At 42.7% G+C, this 25,993-nt stretch overlaps 1 protein-coding gene and 1 long non-coding RNA gene across 12 annotated transcripts in view; one reads left to right on the top strand and one right to left on the bottom strand.

The window, feature by feature from the left end:
- FBRSL1 (fibrosin like 1) overlaps positions 1-25,993 on the top strand; it is a 791,131-nt gene that overhangs the window by 728,902 nt on the left and 36,236 nt on the right. For 8 of the 10 annotated variants that reach the window (XM_081842687.1, XM_081842691.1, XM_081842685.1 and 5 more), the window contains 2 exons: positions 18,141-18,537; positions 19,093-19,346. In XM_081842687.1, coding sequence (XP_081698813.1) covers positions 18,141-18,537; positions 19,093-19,346 — 651 coding nt within the window. The remainder of the gene's footprint in view (positions 1-18,140; positions 18,538-19,092; positions 19,347-25,993) is intronic. The other 2 variants (XM_081842693.1, XM_081842689.1) reach the window with 2 other exon arrangements.
- Positions 10,264-25,988, bottom strand: LOC309330808. Of its 2 annotated transcripts, none has more exons than XR_014151594.1 (5): positions 24,238-25,988; positions 23,215-23,892; positions 17,627-17,924; positions 16,232-16,351; positions 10,264-14,373 (listed from the first exon to the last, which is right to left on the bottom strand). It is a non-coding gene; the product is annotated as an uncharacterized lncRNA (long non-coding RNA). The 2 variants fall into 2 exon arrangements; XR_014151595.1 differs by having other exon boundaries at positions 23,221-23,892.

Here is a 25,993-nt window from a genome sequence, read left to right as displayed (position 1 = left end):
GGATGTTTGTTAAATCAGCAACTATCTTTTAAAGGAGTTGGATAATGCTTTCATCTGATTCTCCCTTGGAGGTTGAGGGCAGGGAGGCAGGTAACTGGATATTTCCTCAGTAGCATTCTTTTTATCAACTTTGGGTGGCATGATAAAGTGATTATTCTCTCACCAGGGAAACAGAAATAGAGACCAGCAGTTTACCACTTTAAAGGTATGGTAATCCTCTGTCTTTAGAGCTCACAGCAGGGTATATCAGGAGGATGAAGCAAGCAGCATGGAAAGCTGTGGATAGGCAGCCGCTCAGGACACCGGAAGTTTCATTTCCCCATATTTCTAATTGGATGTGGATGAGTGGTATGATTCACATCACCACTTGAGACAGCCACCTTTCCACCTGCACACCACTTAGCAAAGATTGGCATTGTTCACCCTCCAGGTTGTGATGGCAATGCTGGTCATGATTGATTGTGAATGCAGAATCTAGATACGGTAGTTATTCCAGACTTTTTAGTTTGGGATGAAGATATGTTAATTTGAAGTGTTTTACATGAGTTGCACTGTTCTGGCAACATTTTGAACTTTGGGGAGATCTCTCACTCCCCTGTACTAGGGAACTGGGTGGAACAGAAAGGAAAGAAAGAGCTGTGAATGCTATGTTAGGAAGCAGACTAATAACCATGTAGTCATGTTGCAGTCAATCAATTAAGAGATAAGTGTTGTGCTGTTAAAGGCTTGAGAGAAATGCTGTCACGGGAGGTTATTATTAGATGTTTATCTGACCAACTCTTGTTAGTAACCAGATAAAAATTAAGCATCCTATGCCTTTTAAAACCTCTAATAAGAAAGGTGGGATATATAATCCTCTGGTTCTGGCCATAAATATATCATATTGTCATTCATGTCATTCAAAATTTGGCTAAGTTTTTTGTGTGTGTGGTGGGAACAGGAAATCCAGTTCTGTTACACGATTTGTAACTAAAATCCTTTAAAACTAAACTGTTGGAATATAAGCTTCATGTCTCCAAAAACATAGCAGCATGAACATGGAATTTCATGAATCTTGTCATTTAATCTCCTTCCTCCTAGAGGAAAATAAATAAACCCAGAAGATAAAATTATGGAACAACAACTATGAAACAAACACTACCAGTTTCACACATTGCCAATTTACACACTGTGGGTTGTATCCAACCAATTTTTATTCAGAGTAGTCTCACTAAAATTAATGGACCCAAGTTAGTCATATGTTTATTAATTTAAATGAGTCTACTCTGAGTAGGACTTGTATTGGATACAACCGTATGCTCTCATAGGATTTGTAACGCATGCTTCATACATTCCTTATTCTTGGGTTTTATTAACTTTTATTTCACCTGGAATGATATAACACAGAAACTTCAAAATGGTGGGTTAGGATAGTACAGAAACCAGGACTGAGCTTCATACAGATAGCAGAAAGGTACGGCAGAGATAATGCAAAATTAATTAAAATGTCATTCTAATTTTTTTATGTCTCTAAAGCCTCTCCTCACCCCCCCCTTTATTCCTTCTCTGAAAATTCAGACCTCCTGCGTATTGTGGTAGACAAACCAAGCTCTTTATCCTATTACCTTCCTGTGGTCTGATTTTGTCGTCAATGAAATTTGTTAGAATTCAGCAACTCCACTCTAGTTCTTTCCAAATCTGTCTTGACAGACCCAAGGAGAACCCACAAAGGGTAAGAAAAATCAATGTGACACTCCTCATTGCGGTGAGCCAGCCGCCTGCGGCCTGAACTCATCTTGATTAGCTTCATGGCTTACGTCCATCGCTACTTAATTGGCTGCCAATAGCTTTCCTAATGAAGGATGATAGATGGAACACAGAGTTTGCTGAGAAGGATGAACCAATCAGAAGCTGGCAGGAAGGAAAGCCTGCAGCAATGTGACCATCATGAAGATTCCTGGAGGTTAAGCAGCGTGGCAGCAGCTTACATCTTAGGGCAGCTTCACTTGCTATTGAAATTCCTACATGGAAGGCATTTCAATATAGTAAATATCATGCAGCCTGTGCATATGTCTTAATAAGTGATAATAATGCATGTGCATTTATCAAGGAACTCCAGTTGGCCCCAACATTTAAGCAGATGATAGAGAGCAAAACAAAACCCACAAAAACACCCACATGTGCAAATGTCATATATTACTATCAGCATGTGGGTTGCATATTACTAAAGCATTGTGCAGTCCTTGGGCTGCCTATACATGAGCAAGAGTCAAAGCACATGGGGAGGACTTTACACCTTTTGCCAGTCACTTTCCAGGCCTCTGTGGTGTAAGCACCCCTGATGTAATCAAAGGAAGGCCATAAAATCCGATTTGCCTAGCAGAGATTAGGTCTCACTGCCAGATGTTTACTCTGATGCACTGAAGAGTCAGGCCGCGTGAAGAGGGCTTGCTAGATTGCCTGGGGTGGATTTTGGGCGCAGCCAAAGGCACATACGTACAGTATACTCACCAGAATTGTGGAAGGATCATCCACTATTATGCTGTGCATGCAGGAGGCCTCAAGTTAAATCCCTGGCACCTCCAATTACAAAGAATCAAATAGCATGTGATGAGGAACACACTCAACCTGAGCCCCTGGAGAACTGTTGTCCATCAGAGAAAACAATATGTGGCTAAATAGATAAGTGCATTTGTGTATCTGAAGAAGTGTGCATGCACACGAAAGCTCATACCAAGAACTGACTTAGTTGGTCTTTAAGGTGCTACTGGAAGGAATTTGTTTTGTTTTGCATTTGTCAAAAACATTAGAAAGTGGAGAGGGCATGAGGAGATGAACTCAACCCAAAGGATGTAGTGTCTTATTTTAAAGGTATGTCCATATGCTTCCAGAGGTAGCTGGTGCCCATTGGGATTGGTGGGGCAGAAGATAGGGAGCCCAAACAGTAATTTAAGCCATAGCCAATGACAGGTAGAGGCAACTACTTCTTTTTGTTTTGTCCCCATCCTCCACCCTACAAGAGTGACAGCGAGACCAAAGAGGAGGCGGCTGGTTATCAGTATGAAAGCAGGCAGGTGGGGGCTTTCTGAGGACAGATTGAGATTTGTTTAGGCAGTGTATGCTCCTCAAGATGATAAATACAAAAATCCCAATGAGGATGTCTTCTGGTAATAGGAATGCTGCTGTTCTCTGGAGTGCTGAACCTCCTATGTTCCTGATGCCATTAAAGGGGGAGGAAGGGTTGCGTAGGCATCATCAGTTGGAATAGAATTGCTGCTTTAGTCCACACTGGGTTTTAAGGCAGCCTGGCAGATCTGTTCAGTGTAGCAATAAGAAAAGGATTTAGCATTTAACCTCTCAAAATTAAACCAGGTGTTAACATCAGTAGCTCAGTCTTATCGGAGCTTTACCGGAATAACAAATTGTGATAAATGTACAGTTGTGTCTCCTGACTGACCTTGGGAGACGGATGGTGGTTGTGTGGGGGTTTTCCTCCTCCCACATGCAAGAAATTAGCTGAGCCTTGACAGATGCCTGTTTATTTTAAAAAGTGTTTATTTTTTATTCATTTCACATTCCAAACAAGGACAAGTTCACACATTACTTTTTCAGATGTAAGAGTTACTTGTGTTTCTCCTTATATTACCTTTGTGGTGGTGGTGGGGGGGTGAATCATAGACTCATGCACATCCTTGAACCAATATGAATTCTGTAATATACTGGTCTGACCTTGAAGAACTACCATCTGCTAAATTTGTGGGGGTGGGGGCAGTGGAGAGAGAGAGAGAGAGAGAGAGAGAACGAACGAACGAACGAACAGCATGCCAATTGTGCCAGCTAACCACTGCCATACCTCTGACCCTCTCAAAAACTCTTCCTTTACATTGATGTAGTTTTTAAGTGACATTCTGAAACAGCCTTTTCTTTCTCTTCTTTTGGCTCTAGTTACATTATGGGCCACCACTTCTTCCCCATTCAACTGTGTCTCTCATGTCTCACTTGGAACCCTCTTTCTGCAAAATAATTCTAAGAGCACTGCCATTTCCCACAATCCCCTTGAGCAGTGCAGCTACGGCATCATGGGAAAAACAGAATGGCAGATGCTGGAAGACTGCTACTCACAGAATATTTGCCCCTCCTTACTGTTAAAAAGATGGGATGCAGGTGGCGCTGTGGGTTAAACCACAGAACCTAGGACTTGCCAATCAGAAGGTTGGTGGTTCGATTCCCCACGACGGGGTGAGCTCCCATTGCTCGGTCCCAGCTCCTGCCAACCTAGCAGTTCGAAAGCACGTCAAAGTGCAGGTAGATAAATAGGTACCGCTCCGGCGGGAAGGTAAACAGCGTTTCCGTGTGCTGCTCTGGTTCTCCAGAAACGGCTTAGTCATGCTGGCCACATGACCCCGAAGCTGTACGTCGGCTTCCTCGGCCAATAAAGTGAGATGAGTGCCGCAACTCCAGAGTCAGCCACGACTGGACCTAATGGTCAGGGGTCCCTTACTGTTAAAAAGTGTGTGTGTGTTTGTGTGCATACTCCTCTGTTGTGTTACAAGGTCAGCTCACCCACTGAGGATGCTTTGTCAAAGGGCCCCTCAAAATGGTCCTGTCCTTCCATATCCCAACTCTGCAATGGGTTCTGCCAGGGGAAAGTTCGGGGTTAAGAATTGAGGTCACTCAGTGGCTCATTTCCAAGGGAGCATTGCCCCTGCACACACACATCTCAGTTTAGTAAAGGATATATCCCTCCCTCCCTGGGTGGTTGTGTGTGCATGCATCTACATCTGCTTAAGAGAAAAGATGGCCTAGTTTGTTTGCTATGTGCGTAAAAAGTGGCTCGAGTTTCAGCTGAAGAATGGCTGCCTTCAGGTTTCCCAAAGAACAGTCTGTTCTATTACGATGAGCAGTAATTGCTCTTGGAAGTTTGTGCTATTGATCAAGTGCTGTGGGTTCAATTTTAGAGCAAAGAGTTGTGTTTGGGATTTAATTGGAGTGATTAATAACTCACAGCAGTGGGGCAGGAATCAATATGGATTTCAAACAGCAGAAAGTAGCATATTTTCCTGCTATAATGTGGCAACTGACAGTTTGTTATTTGCACTTACTTGACTAATTAAAAGCACGACATCATTTGATATATAGGAGCGCTATGTCTTTTTAAAAGGTCCAGACATTGGCCTGAATACTTGAATAAGGTTGGATTTTAAAAATGCTTCAGTTACTTTAAGAGGGTCTAAGAACCTCCTCCTCCATGTATTGTTTTGCCTGCACTGCATAAGGCAATACAAAAAAGCTTTTGTATCTTTTTGTGGTCAGGGCTATAGATTGCCTCTTACGTCATTGGTCAGGCTTAAGAGCAGGACTGAAGGGATTTAACTCTGCTGTGTTTGATCCAATGTTAGAGCCCAAGATTAAAAGCCTGCATGAAACTTCCAATCTCATTACAGAACCAGCATCCACAGTAGGTGCCTTGGTTGAAAATCCTGTTTCGGTTTTGCCTTGGACCACTGCCAACAGCCGCCTTGCTATGCAAATGTACCATGACTTACTTTTCTGGGGATTTGAACGGCAATCCTTACCTTTATTTCTTGGACCCAAACCTTCAGTTCAGGGCCCATTTCCATTCATCTTTTTGTAGCTTTGGCATGTCGTCATGCATGCTTACAGCTAACACTCCTAGATATAGCATGTCAGAATCCAGGAATCAAACCATCTTATTAAAGAACCACAAAAGCAACAAATCACCATCCCGTGGATTCGGTTTTAACACTGTCGGGGTCCTTTTCTGAAAAGAAATTCGCACTCTTTGTGCTGGACATTTTCCCAATCCAATCAAGCTTCTTCTTTTTTTAGGAATAAAGAACTCTGAAATGCTTCAGTTTTCTATAGTGACTTGCCTCAAAGCTGCTTGGTGATGGAGTTGCTGTCCATTTAGGTTGCAAACATATTTAATTGTTCGTTGTTTCAAAGGTAAAGCTTATAAAGAAGTGATACATATTTGATCGTTGTGACACATTATCCCAGTGGGGTTTAAGATACTTTAGTCTGCTCAAGGCTGCTAATGCAGATGGCTCAGGCTGGGACTACTAAGCACCACATGTAAAACCCATTGAATAAAACAAAGTTTCAAGGGGGCAGGCAGTAGGAATTTGAGGAAATGGTTTAATGGTGGGCTATTTGTTTGTATATTTATTGGCAATTATTTGTCTGCCCTTCACCATAAGGTCCCAGGGCAGGTGATGACAATATAATATACAGCTATGAAGCAAATGAATAAATCTGTGACCATGATAAAACAAGTAAAACTGTTCCAAAATGCGTAAATTCAGTACAAGAGTTGAGTCCTGCAAAACAAAATAAGTTGATTGTCTAAGGCCACTTGCATCTTCAGCATATGGCGTAAACTGTAGGGCAAAGATGGTAGGTCAGGGGTAGGCAACCTAAGGCCCGGGGGCTGGATACGGCCCAATCGCCTTCTCAATCTGGCCCATGCACAGTCTGGGAATCAGCGTGTTTTTACATGAGTAGAATGTGTGCTTTTATTTCAAATGCATCTCTGGGTTATTTGTGGGGCATAGGAATTCGTTCATCCCTCCCCCCCAAATATAGTCCGGCCTACCACATGGTCCGAGGGATGGTGGACCAGCCCACGGCTGAGAAAGGTTGCTGACCCTTGTGGTAGGTACACCTCTGTGGCAAAGGAGTTTCAGAATTTAGGAGTTGCCACAGAGAAAACCCTCTCCTGGGCCACCGTTCCCCCCACATCATAAGGTGGCGGAATTCCCTCTGCTGATGTTAACATCCAATTCCGTTGACAGCCAAGCTGGTGCCAAATGTATTGTTCTGCTTTCCTTTCAACCACAAGCAGTGTGACCGTCTTGTTTGGGTAGCCCAGTCCATACACACTGCCCTTTGCCCCAGATAGGTCACTTCAGTGCTGCTAACACAGCAAAAGCAACGCAGGAGGCAGCAGTTATCAGTTACCGGTCTCTGCAGCCACAGCAGGTGCTGTGATTCTCCAGCAGTTTGACTTTGCCCCCAGGGCTGCACTCCATTGTCTTTCTAGACTGATGGATGCCAATAACTTGGAGCAGGACTGGATATAACTCAATAGCATTAATGTGAACACCTTGAACATCTTGAATTGGGCCCAGAAATAAATTGTGAAGCATTCTTTTTCTCTTTGAGTAGATTGTCCACAAGGGAAGCTCTCATTTAACATGAGGCTTTCATCCAGTTAATTAAATAAATTCATTTAATCATAATTTTTGTGACTAAGCCAATAGTTTTGAATAAAAAGCACTATTTGTTTCTAGATGGTGCATGTATATGATGCCATGTTAGAAGATGTTCCTGCCACCTGCAGATTTCATTTAAAAAAATTAAGAAAATAATAATTAAGTTTTTGTTTTTTAAGGAGGAGGAATTGTCTGAATCAGGTATCCTTTTAGTAAACTTAAAAATTGGTTTAGTTTATCTAATACACCTAAACCTTAAAAAGGTTTTAATTGATTTAGCAATTATTAAAGTAAAGATTGTGGCCTTAATTTAAAATCTGGTGTATTTCTCCAAAAACCACATGCTCCTACATAGTGTCATTTAAGTGAGTGGGGTAATTCTAAAATACAGTCTTTTGAAGCATGCAGACTCAGGGTCCTAATTCACTTAGGTGATTTTGAAAGCTGTTTTGAAAACCAGTATGGGGTACTGGCTAGAGTGTTGAAAAACTCAACTTTAAATTGTACTTGGCTATTAAGCTCCCTGGGTGGCCTTGGGCAAATCACACTTGCTCATTCTAACCCACCTCAGAGAGTGGTTTTCAGGCTAAAATACTGCTCTGAGCTACTGGGAGGAAGGGGAAGGTGCAGACGTAATAGAGATAAACGGTAGCCACTTTCGCATCACAAAACTGTGCAGAAGTCTTGAAATTATGTTTTTTCAAAACCTGGGTGCCTCCGAAGAGAAAGAAAATGGGTGCACTTGGAAGCAGATTCCAAGGACCAAGCTGCCAGCCCTTTGCCACGGTTCCTTTCCTCAAGAAGCTTGAAGGCTTGTTACAGCCCCAGCGTACAGCAATCTAGCAGGTTAAATGACTTGGGCAACACAGTTTATTAAAACTGGCAAGTGCTCGCTCCAGTTCTTTTCCTGATAGTCAAGGCTGTCGGAGAGAATAATTGACAGTGGCAGCTGTTCTGAGGGTGTTTTAGATTGTTGCAAGACGATTTGACTTGACAGACAGCTCCGTACCAACGAACTGAAGTGAGAGAGGCTGGATCCAAGTCCTTGCGGAAGGAGCTTCCTGTTGAAAAAGAGAGCAAGCAAAAAACCAAAAAAATGCTAGGAAAGGCCTAAGTTTGGATCTGGTGACGCTAGGCGTTGCAGAGCGCCCTTTGCTCCAAATTGTGATTCAATGTTTGTTTTGTTTTCAAGATGTAAGATGCTGGATGTTGTTTGATACCTAAATGGTTGTGGAGTACATGTAAGCATAGGGCTGTATCCAACTGAGTTCTACTTAGAGTAGACCCATTGAAATGAATGTCCCTAAATTAGTTGTGTGCATCAATTTCAGTGAGTTTACTCTGAGTAGGACTAGCATTGGCTACAGCTCCTATGATCCAACTGTCCATATTTTCTGACCCTTATTTTCCAGAAACAATCCTATTTTCTGGCACCTGTTCCTGGTAAACCACTGTCCATATTTTTTGTCTTTGTGGGCTGGCTTGCAAAAATGTTTAGTGTGAGTGCTTAATGTTTTCATTCTTCAGGGTTCATCTCCCCTCTGTCCCAGGCTCTCTAGAAGTTAATTTTACACACTGCAGCTTCCGAGGTATATTTTAAATTGCTGATAACATATTGAATGTCTTTCTCAAGTATAGCCAGAAAAAGCAAGCACTTTCTCTTCAGACTTTGATGAGCAGTCTGTCGTAGAATGAACAAATACAGCAAACACCAACAAATAAGAGGTTTCAGGAATGTCCAACGGTCTGAGGAGGGGCTTGGGTAGTGTATTAGAATTGGGGTGTTGCAAGTGTTGGAGAATGAAACCACAATTGCAGGGGCGAGTTTGACCTTTGTTGGGGGAAATAGGTGCCATTAGCAGATTATTGTGCATTTACCTTTATTGCTGTTCATGCATGCAAATTTTACTGCTGTTCATGCATGCAAAATTGCCATATACTGAGTCAGATCATAGGTCCATCAGACTCAGTATTGTTTACAGTGACTGGCAGGATTGCAGACAGGTGTCTCTCCCAGCCCTATCTGAAGATGCCAGGGATTGTACATGGGACCATCTGCTTCCAGAACAGATGTTCTGCCATTGATTTACAGCCCTTCCCCTTGACCACCGGTTCTAATGCCTGCTATGAACCAGCCTCTCACGTTCAAAATCAGTCTTCCAGTCACTATTTGGAAGATTTACATGGGTTATCCAAAAGGGTCTGATGAGCAGGTTTGCTTGCTTAGTTTGGCTTGGCTCACTTGCTTAATCGTTTTATTAACCTGACCCCTAATTCTTGGACTTAGATAAAGGATTTGAAGGGCCGCTTGTCAAATATGTAGATGACACTAAGCTGGGAGGGGTAGCCAATGTAGCAGAAAGATAGAATCAGGTTTCAAGATGATTTTAACAGATTGAAGAACTGGGCCCAAACGTAAACAAAATGAATTTCAGCAGGGGCAAATGCCAGGTTCTACACTTAGGATGAATCAGCAGCCCAAATATAAGATGGGGGACATCTGGCTTTGCCAGTAGTACATGTGAAAAGAAGGTGTTAGTAGACCACAAGGTTAACCTGAGACAATAGCAGCAGCAGCAAAAAAAACCTGATGCTATTCTAGACTGCATCAACAGAAGTATAGCGTCCCAATCAAGCCAAGTAATTGTCCTACTCTATTCTGCCTTGGTGAGACTTACACCTGGAGTTCTTTGTCCAGTTCTGTGCACCACAATTTAAGAACAATATTGACAAACTGGAACATGTGCAGTGGAGGACAACCAAGATGATCAAGGGTCTGGAAACCAAGCTTTATGTAGAATGGTTGCAAGAGCTGGACATATTTAGCCTGGATTAGAGGAGACTGAGAGGAGATATGATAGCCATCTTCAAATATCTAAAGGACTGTCACATGGAAGAGGGAACAAGCTTGCTTTCTTCTGCTCTGGAGGGCAAGACTTGAACCAATGGCTTCAAATTACAAGCAAGGTGATTCTGACTAAACATACAAAAAAAACTTTCTGACACTACGAGCTGTTCGACAGTAGAACAGTCTCTCTCGGGAAGTTGTGGACTCCCCTTCCTTGGAGGTTTTTAAGAAGAGGTTGGATGGCCATCTGTCATGGATGCTTTAGTTGAGATTCCTGCATTGCAGGAGGTTTGACTAGATAACCCTCTTTGATTCTATGAAATAACAAAACCATTCAAGGGAAATTAGAACCTTCACATTAATAGTAGTTATTGTTCTGTCTATGACTGGTGTGATACCTAAATAGTGAGATAAAGAATGATTTTCAAAAATTAAGATACTTCTGCGTTTCCAGGGTGAGCCTTAGACTTCTTGCACTGGAAGGGAAAAGCCAAAATTACACACACATTTGCCCTTTTCTGCTTTTGAGTGACATTGTTTTTAAAACACAATATAGAGGTGGGGGTTGGAGTTAAGGAAAAAGTGGTACCCCCTCCAAAATCTCCCACAAAAGGCAGCTGCTCTCTTTTGCTTCCCAGAAAGATTCGTGTTGTACTTGTCATTTTGCCTAAATGCAAAAGGGTCATGGTACTCCAGATGTCGTATTATTTGGACATTTCTCAAACATCTCCAATGATTAAAGGAAAGTTTTTTAAAAAAATCAAGCAGCATAACTTGGGCAATAAAAAGTGACTGCCATGTTTGGTTAATTCCTCAATAAACATTATGAAAAATAAGCTACTTTTGGCATTTTGTTATGGAAGAGTGGTCTTAAAGTAAATACATTCTAAAAAGAAAATAATGCAAAGTTTCAGCAAGTCATTAAATAACTAGCATATCCCTTACTCTGAGAGAATATAGGAAGCTGCCTTATACAGTGGTACCTCGGGTTAAGTACTTAATTCATTCCGGAGGTCCGTTCTTAACCTGAAACTGTTTTTAACCTGAAGCACCACTTTAGCTAATGGGGCCTCCTGCTGGCGCCGTGCCGCTGGGGCACGATTTCTGTTCTCATCCTGAAGCAAAGTTCTTGACCTGAAGCACTTTTTCTGGGTTAGTGGAGTCTGTAACCTGAAGCGTATGTAACCTGAAGCATATGTAATCTGAGGTATCACTGTACTGTATTTTAGCTTCTCAGTTTATTCTTCTTACACTTGATTTTAGTGTTTGTTTTTACACTGTAAGTTGCTCTGAGTCACTTCTGTAGGGGGAAAGCAAATAAATATTGGCATCTACAACAACACTGAATCAGACCATTGATCCATCTAGTCCAATATTTGGTATTCTGACTTGCAATAGTTCTCCAAGGTCTTACACTTTCCCATTTGTCCTACTTGAGATCCCTTTAAATAGGAGATGCTGAGAAGTATGCCTGAAGCATTCTGTATGCGAGGCATAGCTCCAGTATTGAGCTATGAGCCCTTCCCTAAAGTTGATCCAGTCCAGCATGTAGCATGGTGGCCCATCTCTGTGAAAAGGAACACCAAGCCAGGCAGATATAGCTACAGTCTTCATTAACCATGATGCCACTGAGCTTTACTCCTGGCAGACACCATATCAGGGCCAAGACCAAGAAGCATTGGGAATTAACCACTTAATTCTCTTCATAGTGCCAGGCTGAAGATACACTGTTTCATCACCATCCATCCTACTTGTGCCCACTGCCATTCATCCACATCTGCCCTCTCTACTCTGATAAACTTTGGGAGGCACCAAAGGGCACCTTGCCTATACCTTCTTCAAACCTGGGCCCATTCTTTGACCAACTGCTAGGGTCTTCCTTATGAGCTCCAATATTTCTTTATAGTAAGGCAGGGTGTCAGAAGCTATAAATTTCAAAGTCACCCAGGGCAAAGGGCAGGGAGTCTTCGTATAACGTATGACAGTGGTCATGCCACAGCCTGCTTTTTTCTTTGGCTATCTAGTACTAATACCAGTGTAGTCCATTCTTAGATGTGTGCTGCAGCTACAGTAGTTTTAAGGAAGCGGCGAAGGCCACACACACATTGCAGAGAGTAAAAGGTAGTGCAATGCAGGGGGGTGCAGAGGCACAGCTTTTCCTTTTATCAAGAAACAAGGAAGAAAATATTTGATTCTTTCCAATCATGATTTTTTATGCATTTATAAACAGATTGCAAAGAACATGCATCTCCCAAGTGAGTGAGAGGGAGAAAGGGCTGCAGGTCTGGAAGTGATTTTGCCCCAAGTGTTGTTTGCATAACTCAGCAACTGCTTATAGGAGTCCTCAAAGAGCAGCTTTTGTGGATTTTAATCTCTTGCACTTGAGCAACACTTAATCAGCTTTGAAGCAAATTCCTCTAACAGAACAGGTTTAATTTGTGTCAGGCCCTTTTCTGGGAGGGGCACTGTGCTCAGTCTACTGGTGTGTATGACATGTTGGCGCATGTCATTTAAGAGTGGCAGGAGGGGGTACCAGTGGCAGGGAAAGACTTGTGCTTCTCTCTCTCTCTCTCTCTCTCTCTCTCTCTCTCTCTCTCTCTCGTTTAGAGCCAGTTTTAAATACCCCAAGTTGATTTCCCATCAGCTGCACTCAGCAGTTTTCCTTTAGACTTAGCTAAGCCCTTGAAGAATTTGCTTTCTGCTGAGAAGTCAGCATAACAGGCTAGCTAGCGTCCATCCTCCGCTCACAAATCTGTGGAATCTTAAATCAGAGTTACTGAATGTCCTTGAAAGTAATAGCATAATCCGCTTTGTGCACTTCTAAGTTAGGATAATAGTTTTTGTTCATTATTTCTGTTCAGACAAGTCAAGCCAAGGATCTTGACTTCGGGGCATTTTGCAAAAGTGTAAGGCCTACAGTGAGCCAAATGAACCAATAATTTGACTTGATAGAAGGCAGCTTCCAATGTTCAGAGGCATTGCAAAAGGAGGCAGCATATTCCTCATTGCAGCACATATTTATGCACACCCTCTTGGGTTAAGCCATAGATTGGCTGCAGACATCAGTAGGGATAGTAGACATTTGCTTATTTTATTGTACCCCACTGTTCTTCTGAGGAGCTGGCACACATGATTCCCATGCACTCTGCTACATAGGCAATTTACAGGACTGAAGCTCCTTAGCTTTGACCACAAAGCTGCATCCCATATGAGCCTCCCCAGCAGCTGAAATCTCTAGGTGCCATCACCTGTGAAAATTAGGTGACAACCAGAGATACAGTGGTACCTCCAGTTATGAACGGGATCTGTTCCAGAGGCCCAGCCGTATCCCGAAAATTCCATAACTGGAGGACTGCTTCTGCGCATGCATGCGCCGCCACAGAGCGCTTCTGCGCATGCGCAGCAAACCCACTTCCAGGTTTGACGCGTTTGCAAACAGAAAGTTACATTACCCAAAGGTAACATAACCCGAGGGTCCACTATATTACATTTTCTGTGGTGGCACTCTTTTAATGAAACTCCCTCTAGATTCCCTGGTAGGGATGAAAAAGGAATCTGTTTTAAATGACTATATATGGAATTCAGCAGTTACAACCCAGCTGAGCATTGCATATGTATTATACATAAACATTATTGTATATTATTTACATGTATATACAAAAATTATATCCAAATAATGTTCCTATTTTTAGTGGAGCTGGTTAGAAAACAACCCTCTTCTCATCCAGATCAGGGAGTGAGACATGAATTGGAAAAAGAATTTGTGTGCATAAGCCCAACACTGAGATTTCTAGAAAATCCCATCCCTACCCTCTGGTGCCTTCTCTGTCTTACCTTTTTTGGACTAGGGGAAAATCTGCCCTGTTTATCTGGGCTTTTAGTGGCATAATTTAAGTATTGGCATTGGTTGCCTTTCCCCACCACCTTGTCTGCTCAGTTGCACTTAACGACATCTTGCAACTGGTTTAAATGCTGCCTTTTTATGCATTATTGTGTTTATGCATTGGCATGCTTTTATCTTAACTGCTGCATTATTTTATTATTGTTCTGGTGGGGGCGTTGTGAACAGGTGTAAAGCCACTGAGAAACTTATAGGTGTTTTTTTCTCCTTCTGTTGTTTCCTATTGGAACTGGATGCAGGCTCAACTCCCACAATTTTGGCTTTGTCTTTCATGCAATGCATGGCTGTTACTCAGGGGGACCTGGTCTACAGGGCTATCTTCTTCATGGTGGTTCTTCCACTCTTGGCTGTGTACGGCTTGGCTCCTGGTCTTCATATCGTCTCCATCTTTCATTTTCCATGCTGGTGCCCTTATCAAAGGAGTAAAGTGGAGGAGTGCTGCCGCGGTTTAAGCCTTATTCAGAAAATACAGCAAAGCACGTCCAATAAATTATGATAGCTGGGCATCCGTCTCAAGGCTAGCACCCAGGACATAGGCCCCATTCATGCAGCGGATGAGATGGCCTTGTATGCCATTGTTCTCCCATGTGTAGAATAAGAATTATAGCCTTTTTATGCCTTACAGGAGTGTCACAAGGACAAATGCATTAATGGTTTGGAAGTGTTCAGATATTGCAATAAAAAGAGGCAGGATCACGTAAGACTGTGTGATGGATACCTCGTGGGCTGTTGTACACAAATGTTTCTATAATGAGCAGTGGCGTAGCGTGGGAGGTGCAGGGGGGGCCGGCCGCACCGGGCGCAACATCTGGGGGTTAGGGGGCGCAAATCCACGGGTTAGGGGGCGCAAATTACTTGCCTTGCCCCGGGTGCTGACAACCCATGCCACGCCACTGATAATGAGAGACTGTTATGCCCTTTGTTAAGGAACGTTTTGCATCCTGGGATTCTAGTTGGAAAACAAGCAAAGTCAGCATGATAAAAAAGTGGGAGGGGGACAATGTTGTGTCTGGTTGTGGGGGGAGTGGGAAAGGCCTAATGCGATCTAGCCTTCAGTGTGGCTCGGCAGATACACAAATCATTGTAAATGTCAGATACTCTGTGAAGGAAAGAGCTAAGCTGACGTGAGTTCAGCTTTAATTAAGGTTGAAATATTGGAGCTGACTGTTGAGTCTTAGGCAAATTGGCTCAGCCTGTTACCATGAGGCATGAAAATTAACTACTCTAGAACTTGGTAAAAATAAACACATTTCTATCATTGGAATGTTCCAGTATAGGGTGGTGAATATCATGGTTGTTTATATCAGGGGCCAAAGGTCAACATCTGACGCAGAGTTTGCTAAGTGGTCTGCTGAGGCCCTCAGCCATTTTCAAGGAAAATAGGAAGCTTGAGAACCGCTGGTGCAGCTGATACTAAGTTAGATGGACCAATTCTTTTACTCAGTATAAGTCAGTTTCCTATGCATTAGCATTGCCTGTGCTTATCAAATCATGAAGGAACATGCCCAGAGGGCCTCTCTTCTTTATGGTAATTTTACTTGTTCTGGGACTCTTGTCACATCAGTGAAAAATAGCTCATCAGGTTTTCCATGTGGAATGCTTATGCCGATTCATTTGTAGCAAATCTTTACTGATAGCTGCAGTAGTTGTGTGCAGTGGCGTTAGCCACGTTGAATCATGCTCAACCTCCACCTTCAGTTCTCAAGTTGGAGCTGTTTGGTTATGAATAGAGAGTGCCAATGACAGGTGGTAACAGTAAGACACCAGATAGGTGCCCACCAAGATACAGCAGCCTGATATCTGTGAGTGTGGGTTGCATGATTGGCAAAGTTAAAATAAGGGAGTGGGAATAAACACTTCCCAAGAGATTGTGTTACTGGTACTTTCAAGGGACCTTCTATTATAGCTGTTGGCATGTTTCTGGGTCCCCCAAAGTATTATAGATTATTAAAGCTGCATTACTGTACATGGCTACTCTTCTTGTACAGCATCATTCTCAAACCACCCAAATAGGCATCACTGAATTTTTAATGAATCATTTAAATCTGTTTTTTCCGTCATAGTCTTTGGTCTATTCGTTGCTGAGGTGGGAAAATGGTGTTTGAGCTTTCCCAGTTCAGACAGCAGGTAGGAGCTCACATAACTATCTGAATGGTGATCCATACCAGATAAACAGTTGCTGTAGGAAGACTGGTTCTCCGCAACTTGCTCATTTTCTAAGCGTTTTTTGTATGGAGGAAGAATGCTGTGATTGAACAAAAATCTCACCTTTTAGGGAAGAACATTCTGTCATATTGCCAGGACAGATGGATGGACGAATCTTTCAGATGTGGCTTCTCATTTTCCCAGTCTAAAATTCAGTTCTCTAATTTCCTTATCTGCACCCCCCTACACAAAAAAATGTTTTAGGTCCATACATTTTTATATTGTTGTAAACTGATGATATATTTTTATGATACAGCAGTATATAAACATTTTTATAAGCATAAATAAATGAATCATACACATTTCTTAGTGCATTTCCCCCTAATATATACTTTTTAAGTTGAAGAAGAACAACACAGAATTTGAGGTGCGGAAATTTCAAATGAGATTCCTGCATTGCAGGGGGTTGGACTAGATGACACTCAAGGTCCCTTCCAATTTTACAATTCTATTATTTCAGTATGTGAATTGATTCAGGTGGTTAAATTAAGGGATCCCCCATACCCAGCAGGAATTAGGCATAATCTCACTTATCAACACCACAAATTTAAGGAGTGGGTCTTTAAATTCCCATTTTACAGGTTGGGAACCAAGACTGAGTATTCCAAAGCTCCCAACGTGTCCTTGGCTAATGTGGGAGTTCAGGCAAGGTCCAATCTTTGGTTCACTGAATAAGTCTGGCTCATTGTGGCCATAGCTGAATGAGTATTTACATCAAGAAAATGTTTGCTGGGAAAATATATTTATGTAGCTGCTAGTTACCATGGCACTGAAGTTTGATATATTACATACAGATTCTTTTTAAAAATTACAGCTTTTGAAGGGCCAGCCAAACAAAAAGTGTCCTTGGTGCCATTTATATTTATTATCAAGACCAGAACTGTACGTTTTAATAAAATGCACTTTATTGGTGGGTGCAAAAATCCAAGGTAAATGTGAGCATTACTGAAACTGACACAGTACAATGTTAGCTGTCTAGAAGAGCAGTGGGAAAGGAAATGTGTGTGTCTTAAATTTTGTAACATATACCTGCAAAGTTACCCACTTCCAAGCAGCTCTTGTCTAGTGTTGCTACTTATTTCTACCTAAAATGGAATTTGGTGGTAGACCTGGTGAGGCAGCGGTGTCGCAAGTGAAGTCTAAAATAGGATGTTAGTCTCACTGAAGAGATACTAAAAACCAGTTTTGGAAAATTCAAGCATGGTGGTATGGGAAAGGGGAACTCTGCAGTTTTATAAAGTCTATTTAAAAAAAAAATGACAAAACATACGAAGGGTAACAGGGCTGTTCAATTATTATTATTATTATTATTATTATTATTATTATTATTATTTATTTATTTTAAAAAAGAATAGCCATCAAATGGGATTCAAAGAACTAGCAATCATCAGAATTCTCTCCTATAATCTGTTTAACATAATCAGCATTATATACCACATTGGGCAAATCTTGACTTACATTTTCAAATAGATTGGTTGTATTCCATTATCTAAGGAATGGTACCAGTTCCCCAGTGAATTTCTTGCTATAAAAGAATCTGGGAAAGTTAATATAATGTCAGTTTACTTCAGTTCTCTGCCACCATTTTTTTTGCCGTCCTCCTGCTGAAGGCAGAACTTGCTTCTTTCCAGTTGCTTAGAACCACTTGAGCCAGCCATAAGAGGTGCAGCAGGGAGAAGAATCCCTGGGCCCAACCGAGGGAAACTTGACCCAGCCTCTTGTTCTGTACCTCAGTTTGAGGGGACAACAAGGGATGCTGCAATTGGATAAAAAATCTCTGTGTCAATGGAAAAAACAGCTGTGTAAATCCAGAATTCATGCCTGAGCCCTTGAGATGGTCTTGGCGGTAAATAACAACATGCTACTGCTAGGCAATACGCTTAAAATCCTTTCCACCTTAGCATGCTGAAATCCAAATGCATCATCAGGATGTTTTACCACATAACTTTTGCCTTGTTCCTTGTTCTTGAAGGTCCAGCCTTGAATGACAAGGCCGAAGCGAAAGCAGGGAGCATCCCCAAGGTGTCCGGGCTGGAGCGCAGCCAGGAACTGAGCACTGACGTGCCCTTTGTGCTGCCAATCCACAGCCCCCCGCCGAACACGGTCGTAGTGACTTCCACCTCCTCTGCACCCACGTCAAGTGCTCGGGCAAGCCCGCTGTTGAAGAAAGAGCCATTGATCTCAGCACCAGCACCACCAAGACTCACCCCTCAGCCGCAGCCTCGGCCTCAGTCGCAACCTCAACCTCGACCTCAGTCACAGCCTCAGCTGCTGCCTGAGCTCCGGACCCAACCTCCAAGCCACATCCCCCCTCCTCTCAGTTACCCAGGGCTTCACCAGGTGGCCCACAACGGACTCAATAATATCAGGTGGGTAGACTGTGCTCATTTAGTGCTCTGATCTCTCTAATCTTCGAGTGCAGTGATGGGGAATCTCTTGACTCCAAGTCCCATCAACCCCAGCCAGTGTGCTCAGTCCAGCAATAACTGCAGGGCCACATATTGTTGCGATATGGGTCAATTCCCATTTTGTTCATGCTTGCAATTACTTATTTCAGAAGGAGACAATGAGGAGGGGTTTGCAGTAGTCTTCAACAACAGGAGATTTAGGACATTGTGCCTGAAAAGTGTATTAGAAGACGCTGGGGGTGGGCAGGGAATATCTCAAGACATGTTGAAGAGGGAGGAGAAGCCCAGTGATAGCTTATGTGAAAATGAAACTGAATGTCATTCAGGGGTTGTTGCTACCCTAGCTCAGATTGGGAACATCCCTTGGGATCTCTGCTGGATAGTAGATGGGTCAAAATATCTTTGACGGTGTTTTTGCCGGGACACTTTTACAAATGCTTTGGTTATTTTGCAGTTCTGCAGCCTTTCTAATGACACTTTCTCTCCCCACCCCCTGCATTTTTTTTATTTCCACAGCAGAAGCAGCAGTGCCAGCAGTGCAACAAGTATTAGCCTTCCAAAACACCTCCCCATCTCCCCCCAGATCCCTCCCCATCATTCCTCCGGCCCAGCGTTACCCCTCTCCATCTCTAACCTTGCTGCCTCGCATTTCCCTCTCAGATCGCAGTCCCAACACCAGCACCATCCGGCCATGTTTGCCACCCCTCCTACGCTGCCACCTCCTCCAGCGTTACCCACCAACAGCCTTGTGATCCCTGGTCACCCCGCAGGTAGGTCCTATCATCCCTCATCTGGGTTTTGCACTGAGATTGATTCCCCTTGTTACGCTCTGTAAAACCCATTGCTTGCAGGGTGTGGTTAAGGTGAGGCAAAATCAAAAGGAAACCACCTGCTCTGGTGGTCTTTTAAAAGCAGCAGGTACATGATTGTAACTGGTAACAGATACTAAACTAGACCCCCAAGACAAGAGATGCCTTTTCTGTCATCCACTCCCTGATTGTTTTAACTGGAGATGCCAGGTATTGAACCTGAGACCTTCTGCAGGCAAACATGGTTTCTAGCAGCAAGCTATGTCCTTTCCTGAACTGCACGTGAATCAAATACAGAAGCCTCCTACACCACCATGCAGGGCATTTCACAACTGGGAGGCCACCACTGAAAAAGCCCTGTCATGGGTCAGTGCACTGGGCAGCCACCATCAACAACAAGAAGACCTTATCTTGTGGTTCCACTCTTGGTGTTGGGTGCACAACATTTCTTTGGAAACATCCCCACATTTCCCAAACATACTTCTTATTAATGTCTTTTTTTCAAGAGTTTTCATCAGTAATTTTGCTCTTTGCATTCACTTGTTGCTTCACCATCACACAAAAGAGAGCTGCAGTGCTCTTTGCAATACGTTTTCAGTTGCACAGCAGATTCTGGAAGAAGATCCAGTTAGGGAAAGGAGCAGAGGGTGCATTGTCCTGTGAGACATTCCTTCTACTAAGTAGGGAAGAAGGAATTTGCATCTGGGAGAACCCTGAAGTATAGGCACAGCTGAGCAAGCAAAACTCTCCTATTAAAACCCAGGATAGCAGGCAATAATCCTACCAGCAAAAGGCAAATGGATCCCATCTTCTATATGTGTGTAGTAATGTCCTGTGCAATTTTTTTTCAGATAATCCCGCCCCCTCTACATATCAGGACACTTTCTGGAGGGGACGGGGAGCCTAGCAATCACAGATGGTTTATATTTTTTTCCTAGCTACATTTCAGAAGTTCCCTGTATATCCTTAAATATACATACATTTCTGCTTCAGCCTCTGAAACACACCGTTTAGTTTTCTCATTTGCCCACAGCTGTTCCTGTGGCAGCTGGAGATTTCTGTGGTGTTTTCACCCCTTTTGATCTGGCATTTGACTCTGTAACTAACCCAACAGGGATTAAAGTGGACACACATTTACACCAACACCCCCTTTCTGTTTCCTACAAAATCCAATTAACAAACAAGAAAGAGGGTAGGGGATTTCTAGCTGTTGAAAGCAGTGGTGCCTTTCATTTTGTCCTGTGTTTTCCTTTTGGAAAGTTCCAAATGTAAAACATGTGAAAAGGGAAAAGGAACTGGCCAAATATTGCTTTAGGCTAAACCATCTGATCAAGGAACTGGCTTCAAGCTGTTGTCCGATATTCCAGAGACTGAGAAGCTGGAGTAACTTGATTGTATGTTAAAGGCAGAAAAGGCTTAGAAACTTAGTAGAAAAAAACTACTAGAGAATGTTATAACTAGGATCACATCCATACCATATATTTAAAGAACAAGGCTTCCCCCAAAGAAACCTGAAAACTAGTTTACCACTCACAGCTACTCTTTCAAGCACCCATAACAAACTACAGCCCCCAATGATTATTTGGGGGAAGCCATCTGCTTTAAATGTGATTTAAATGTATGGTGTGGGGCAAAAATGGTAGAAATATCTGCCACAGTTCGAAGCTGGTTTGCAAGCCAATGTTTTCATTCTAACTGAGGTTTGCTGTTATGTCTGAATTCACAAACCTTTGACCCACCACAGTCAGGGCCGAGGCTCCACCTCAGGGGGCTGCTGCACATCATAGAGACAAAAATGAACTTGAGAAACTGAGCACTGAGCAGATGGCATATAAAAGCAGACAGGCAGCTGTGAACCACGGCTTAGCTGCTCAACACATAGTGTGGTTATAATTCATACCTTGGTTTGGCATGATTTCTGAACCGAGACTTTATCATGCAGCTGGGCTGGGCCAAAGCCACAAGAGTCATGCTGATATCTATATGCAGGGAGTGAACCAATGTTTGGAGGCAGCAATGGGCTGGATGTGGGCCACTCAATTGAAACTGAATCCAGATAAGACAGAGATGCTCTGGGCTGGCAGTTTTTGGGTCTAGGAATTGGTGAGGCACCCTGTTCTAAATGGAGCTCATTCCTCTTGAAGGAACAGGAACCTTGAGGGTACTTGAATCATCCAGTTCACTTGAAGTCCAGGTAGCTTTTGTGGCTAGAAGTTCCTTTCCTCAGCTACAGCTGGTCTGCCAGCTATCTCCATTCCTGGACAGAGATAGTCTAGCCACAGTTACCCATACTCTGCTAACTTCAGTGCTGGGCTACTGTAATGAGCTATTGTGAGAAGCATGGGCACAGGCAGGGAGGATAGCTACCCCACCCCCAAATCAAGTAAATCTCTTAAAAAATACTTAACTGAGATTATGACCCACCCACCCCAACATAAAACCTGCCCTCCCAGCATAAATCTTTGATAACTGTCCTGAAGTTGCAACTTGTTCAGCATATGGTGCCAGGGAGTGAGTGGGCATAACATCAATTCTTGGTTGCCTATTATTTTCCAGGCTTAGTTGAAGGTGCTTATGCTGGCATTTTCAATGCTAGGCCCAAATATCTCTTTCCATTCTGACCAGTCCAAGTTTTAAGATCTGCAAGGGAGATCCAGGCCTCCCAAGGGGACGGGGGTGGGGGAGGTTTACTGGGAATTTGTATGTTTGGGATCAGTGCCGCAGTCCTTTAATTTTGGTTTTTTCATGCTATTTTTAGGATTTTTTTTTTGTTAAGTTTGATTTTAATGTTTCTGTGTCCTGGAACCTTCAGGTGAAGGACAGTTTATAACTACTTTTAATTCAATTTAAATAATACTTTAAAGTGACTTTGAGGTACAAGCTGGATATGTTGTTGCCTGGATGAGTTCAGCAAGCAGAAGAAATTGTTTCTCTGATCAAAATGTCAACAACACAAGTTTCTTCTAATATTTATAACCAGGCCTGACCAATCAAGAGGCTTCATACTGCTGGCCAATCACAGGGGTCAGTCTTGCACACCCCCATTCCTTTTCTGTTGATGAAGGAGCCCCTGAAGCTCGTATATTTTACAGGGGCTCACTAGGCTTTGTTCCAACCCCAGACCTTGATGTCCCCAGTTCAAGCCCAGAGTCCTGACACCTGTTGTATGAACCAGGAAATCTCTAGTCTGTGGTTGTGACCAAAAAGTCGTGAATGCACTAGGTTTGCTTAGGTATGCCTCTCTCTCTAAACCTCAGACCGTATGTGCAATATGAAGATAGAGATACTAATGCGTTTTAGAGAGCTGTTGCAAGGATACAGAAAGATAATATGTTTAATTAGTGGAGGCTGGCCCACTAGGGTGAATGGGGCTTCCCTACCAACTTCCGTTTGCTCTCAGGCAGCTTCCTCCTTCTCCTCAATCTCAGTGTTGCCTGTGTAGCACCTCCCTCATGGGGGAAGAGGTTGGGGATAAAGCTTGAATTGGATCTGGTTGTCATTGGCTCCACCTGCCCTCAGCCTCCCTACCAGTCCCAATACTCAACAACCATTGCTGTATTTAGAGAGAAGTAGACGACATGCTTTCATTGCATATGGTTCAAGCACTGGCACCATTAGTTAAAAGGATACAGAGCATGTGCTCCAGCACAGACGCTGGAAATCAGTTCAGCAGGTGAGGGTAACAGTCTCTGAAGAAGCCACTGTCAGCCGCTTTAGATAACAGATGGACAGTGTGTGTTCCGCCTGCCATGTTGCATTCCTGTTACAATCCCTTGGTTTAACTGCTTTGCCACTGCAGTTGCTGCTATTTGTGCCCCCCCCCCCGGACACTCACTTTTTGTTCTCTTTGCTGATAAAGACGAAGCTGCTGTGTCACACTGAAGTCTGGAGTCAGCTGCAGATCCACCAGGCCAGCTCCAAGTCTTTTAAGGAAACTCGATACCCAGCTGCCCACTTTTAAATCCATTCCTCTCCGGCAATGCCCCGCGGGGGAAAAACAAATTGGATTATCTTTAATCTAAACAGAAGTATCTGGTGTCTTAAAACAGGGCAGATTCCCCCCCCCCAACACACACACAAGTTTTTTTTATTATAAGTTAACAATCAATACATTGAGAGAAAAATAGTAAAATTTTGCCCTAGTAACACATAAAAAGGTGGTGAGAGGACCTTAAAAATAAAAGGTTAGGTTATAAATAATACTGAAAGTAAACAACAAAAGCAGAGTATGGGGGGAACTGAACACACTTACCAACCATAACTTACCTTCCCAGTGTAGAGAGCATTCATTTGCCCTCAGCCACTTACCCCTGCTGTGTACCGATTTCTGTTGACCTGGGTTAAAGTTAAGCAGTCTCTTTGTTGTGACATTTCATTTGGCTCTTGTTTTCCCCTTGTAAACTAGGTTTTATCGATTTATAATGGGGGGTTTTACCCTGGATCTTGAGAATGAATGGTCTTTACCCTCACTATGATAATTTACAGTGATCACTGTTTATTATTAGTGCTAAATACAGTGGTACCTCACAAGACGAATGCCTCGTAAGATGAAAAACTCGCAAGATGAAAGAGTTTTTCGTTTTTTGAGTTGCTTCGCAAGACAAATTTCCCTATGGGCTTGCTTCGCAAGACGAAAACATCTTGCAAGTTTGTTTCCTTTTTCTTAAAACCGTGCATTCAGGGGGGTGCAGTTGCGACTTGACTTCGAGGAGCAACTCATAGCATGCCTTTTTTGAGGTTTTTGAAGACTTTGGTGATTTTTGAAGCTTTTCCAAAGTCCGTGCTTCGCAAGACGAAAACATCGCAAGACGAAAAAGCTCGCAGAACAAATTAATTTCGTCTTGCAAGGTACCACTGTACTTCCTTTAGGGGAACACCACTTGCTTTGCGAGGCTCCTGTTCTTGAATTTTACACCTCAGATACCTACTGAGTACTGCAAGCATTAAAGCAGCCTGAGGCCTTCCAGATCTATTGGACTCCCAACTCCCATCAGCCTCAGTCAGCATGACCAAAAATCAGGGACAATGGAAGTTGTAGTCCAGGAACATCTGGAGGGCCACAGGTTCACCAGCCCTGCTTTAAAGGAATAAATGGTGGCATTCATTTATTTATTATATTTATATCCCACCCTTCCTCTCAAAGGAGCCCAAGGGAAGCTTAAATCATAGGTGTAAATTGGTCTCCTTTACTAATTGAATGGCTTGGCAGCAAAAGACTTGATATAATATTGACAAATTTAACCTGGAAGACAGGTTAAATATTTTTATGGGCTGCATCCAACTAAGTTCTACTCGTGAGTAGACCCATTGAAATTAGTGGACCTATTTGAGTCGTGCCAATTAATTTCAGTGGATCTGTTCTAACATTGGATACATCCCTATCAATGTTAGAAACTGGGATAGAAAAGCTGGGAGCCAAATCATTTCTGGGACCTGGGTTGTGGGCGCCAAAACAGAATGTCTACTCACCATTTTTTTTGGGGGGGGTCGGTAATATTTTCTGCTTATTATTTTGATAAGCATTAACTAATATGCAATTCACATAAGAGACACATTGTTAATATCACATTTTTAGCATAAATTGTTAATACATGTTTAATTTGGTGTTTACAATAAAAATATTGGCACCATACTTCAGTTTTCAAAACACTCTACTCTTTATTGTTAAACTCCTTAACATATTGTCTATCCTTAACGTATACAGTGGTACCTCGGTTTACGAACTTAATCAGTTTCTGAAGTCCATTCTTAAACCAAATCTGTTCTTAAACTGAGGTGTGCTTTCCCTAATGAGGTTACTCACCACTGGTGCCCTTCCACCATTCGGCTTCCGTTCGTAGACCAAGGTAAAATTCACAAACCAGAACCCTACTTCTGGTTTTGCAGAGTTCGTAAACCAAATAGTTTGTAAAAAGGACTGTTTGTAAGCCAAAGTACCACTGTACTTTGAGGCTTCAAAGCGCATACATTTAAGTACCATAATCCTTGAGTGTCAGCCAGGTGCAAAAAAAATGGCACCCAGACTTTTTGAGGTGCTCGCAAATGGAGTATCTTTAGGCACATAATGCACCTGGCGCCCTGCTAATTTTGAATCCTGATCCCTATGTGTTTTATTATATTAATTATAATTTTTGACTTTTTATAAGCTTCCCTGGGAACCTGTTCAATTGTGGGGGACAGGTTTGTGGGTGTTTTGGGGTTTTTTTGTTTTTAAAGGAAGGTCTACCTTTGTATTCATGTTTTCTTTTTTTTTACAAAAAATATTATCGTTCAGCAGTTCCTCCAGCCCTTAAATCCACAGTACACAAACTGCAGGTCCTTTGCTTCATAAGTGGCAGTGTGCTTGAGAGTTTTGCTACGTGGAGATTATATATGTGTATGGAAAATGTCAGTGTGAAATGCTTCTGAATGTAGAGATAGACATGTTGGTGGGGTGGAAAGGAAGATGGGGAAAGTTGATGACACCCTCCACCCCTCGCTTAGGGTCTAATAAATCCTATCATGAATGTTTTTTGGGCTGGGAGGAGGGATGGGGAAGGGACACTTTGTTGATAACGCCCCAGTATGTTTTCTGCTGTGATGACTCATGGTGTTCTCTCTTGTCTTTA

The sequence above is a fragment of the Podarcis erhardii genome, assembly GCF_964252035.2.
Source record: "Podarcis erhardii genome assembly, chromosome: 15".
In the NCBI taxonomy this organism is placed as follows: domain Eukaryota; kingdom Metazoa; phylum Chordata; class Lepidosauria; order Squamata; family Lacertidae; genus Podarcis; species Podarcis erhardii.
Note: the sequence above shows the minus strand (reverse complement) of the source record. Positions and strands in the feature narration are given on the sequence as shown.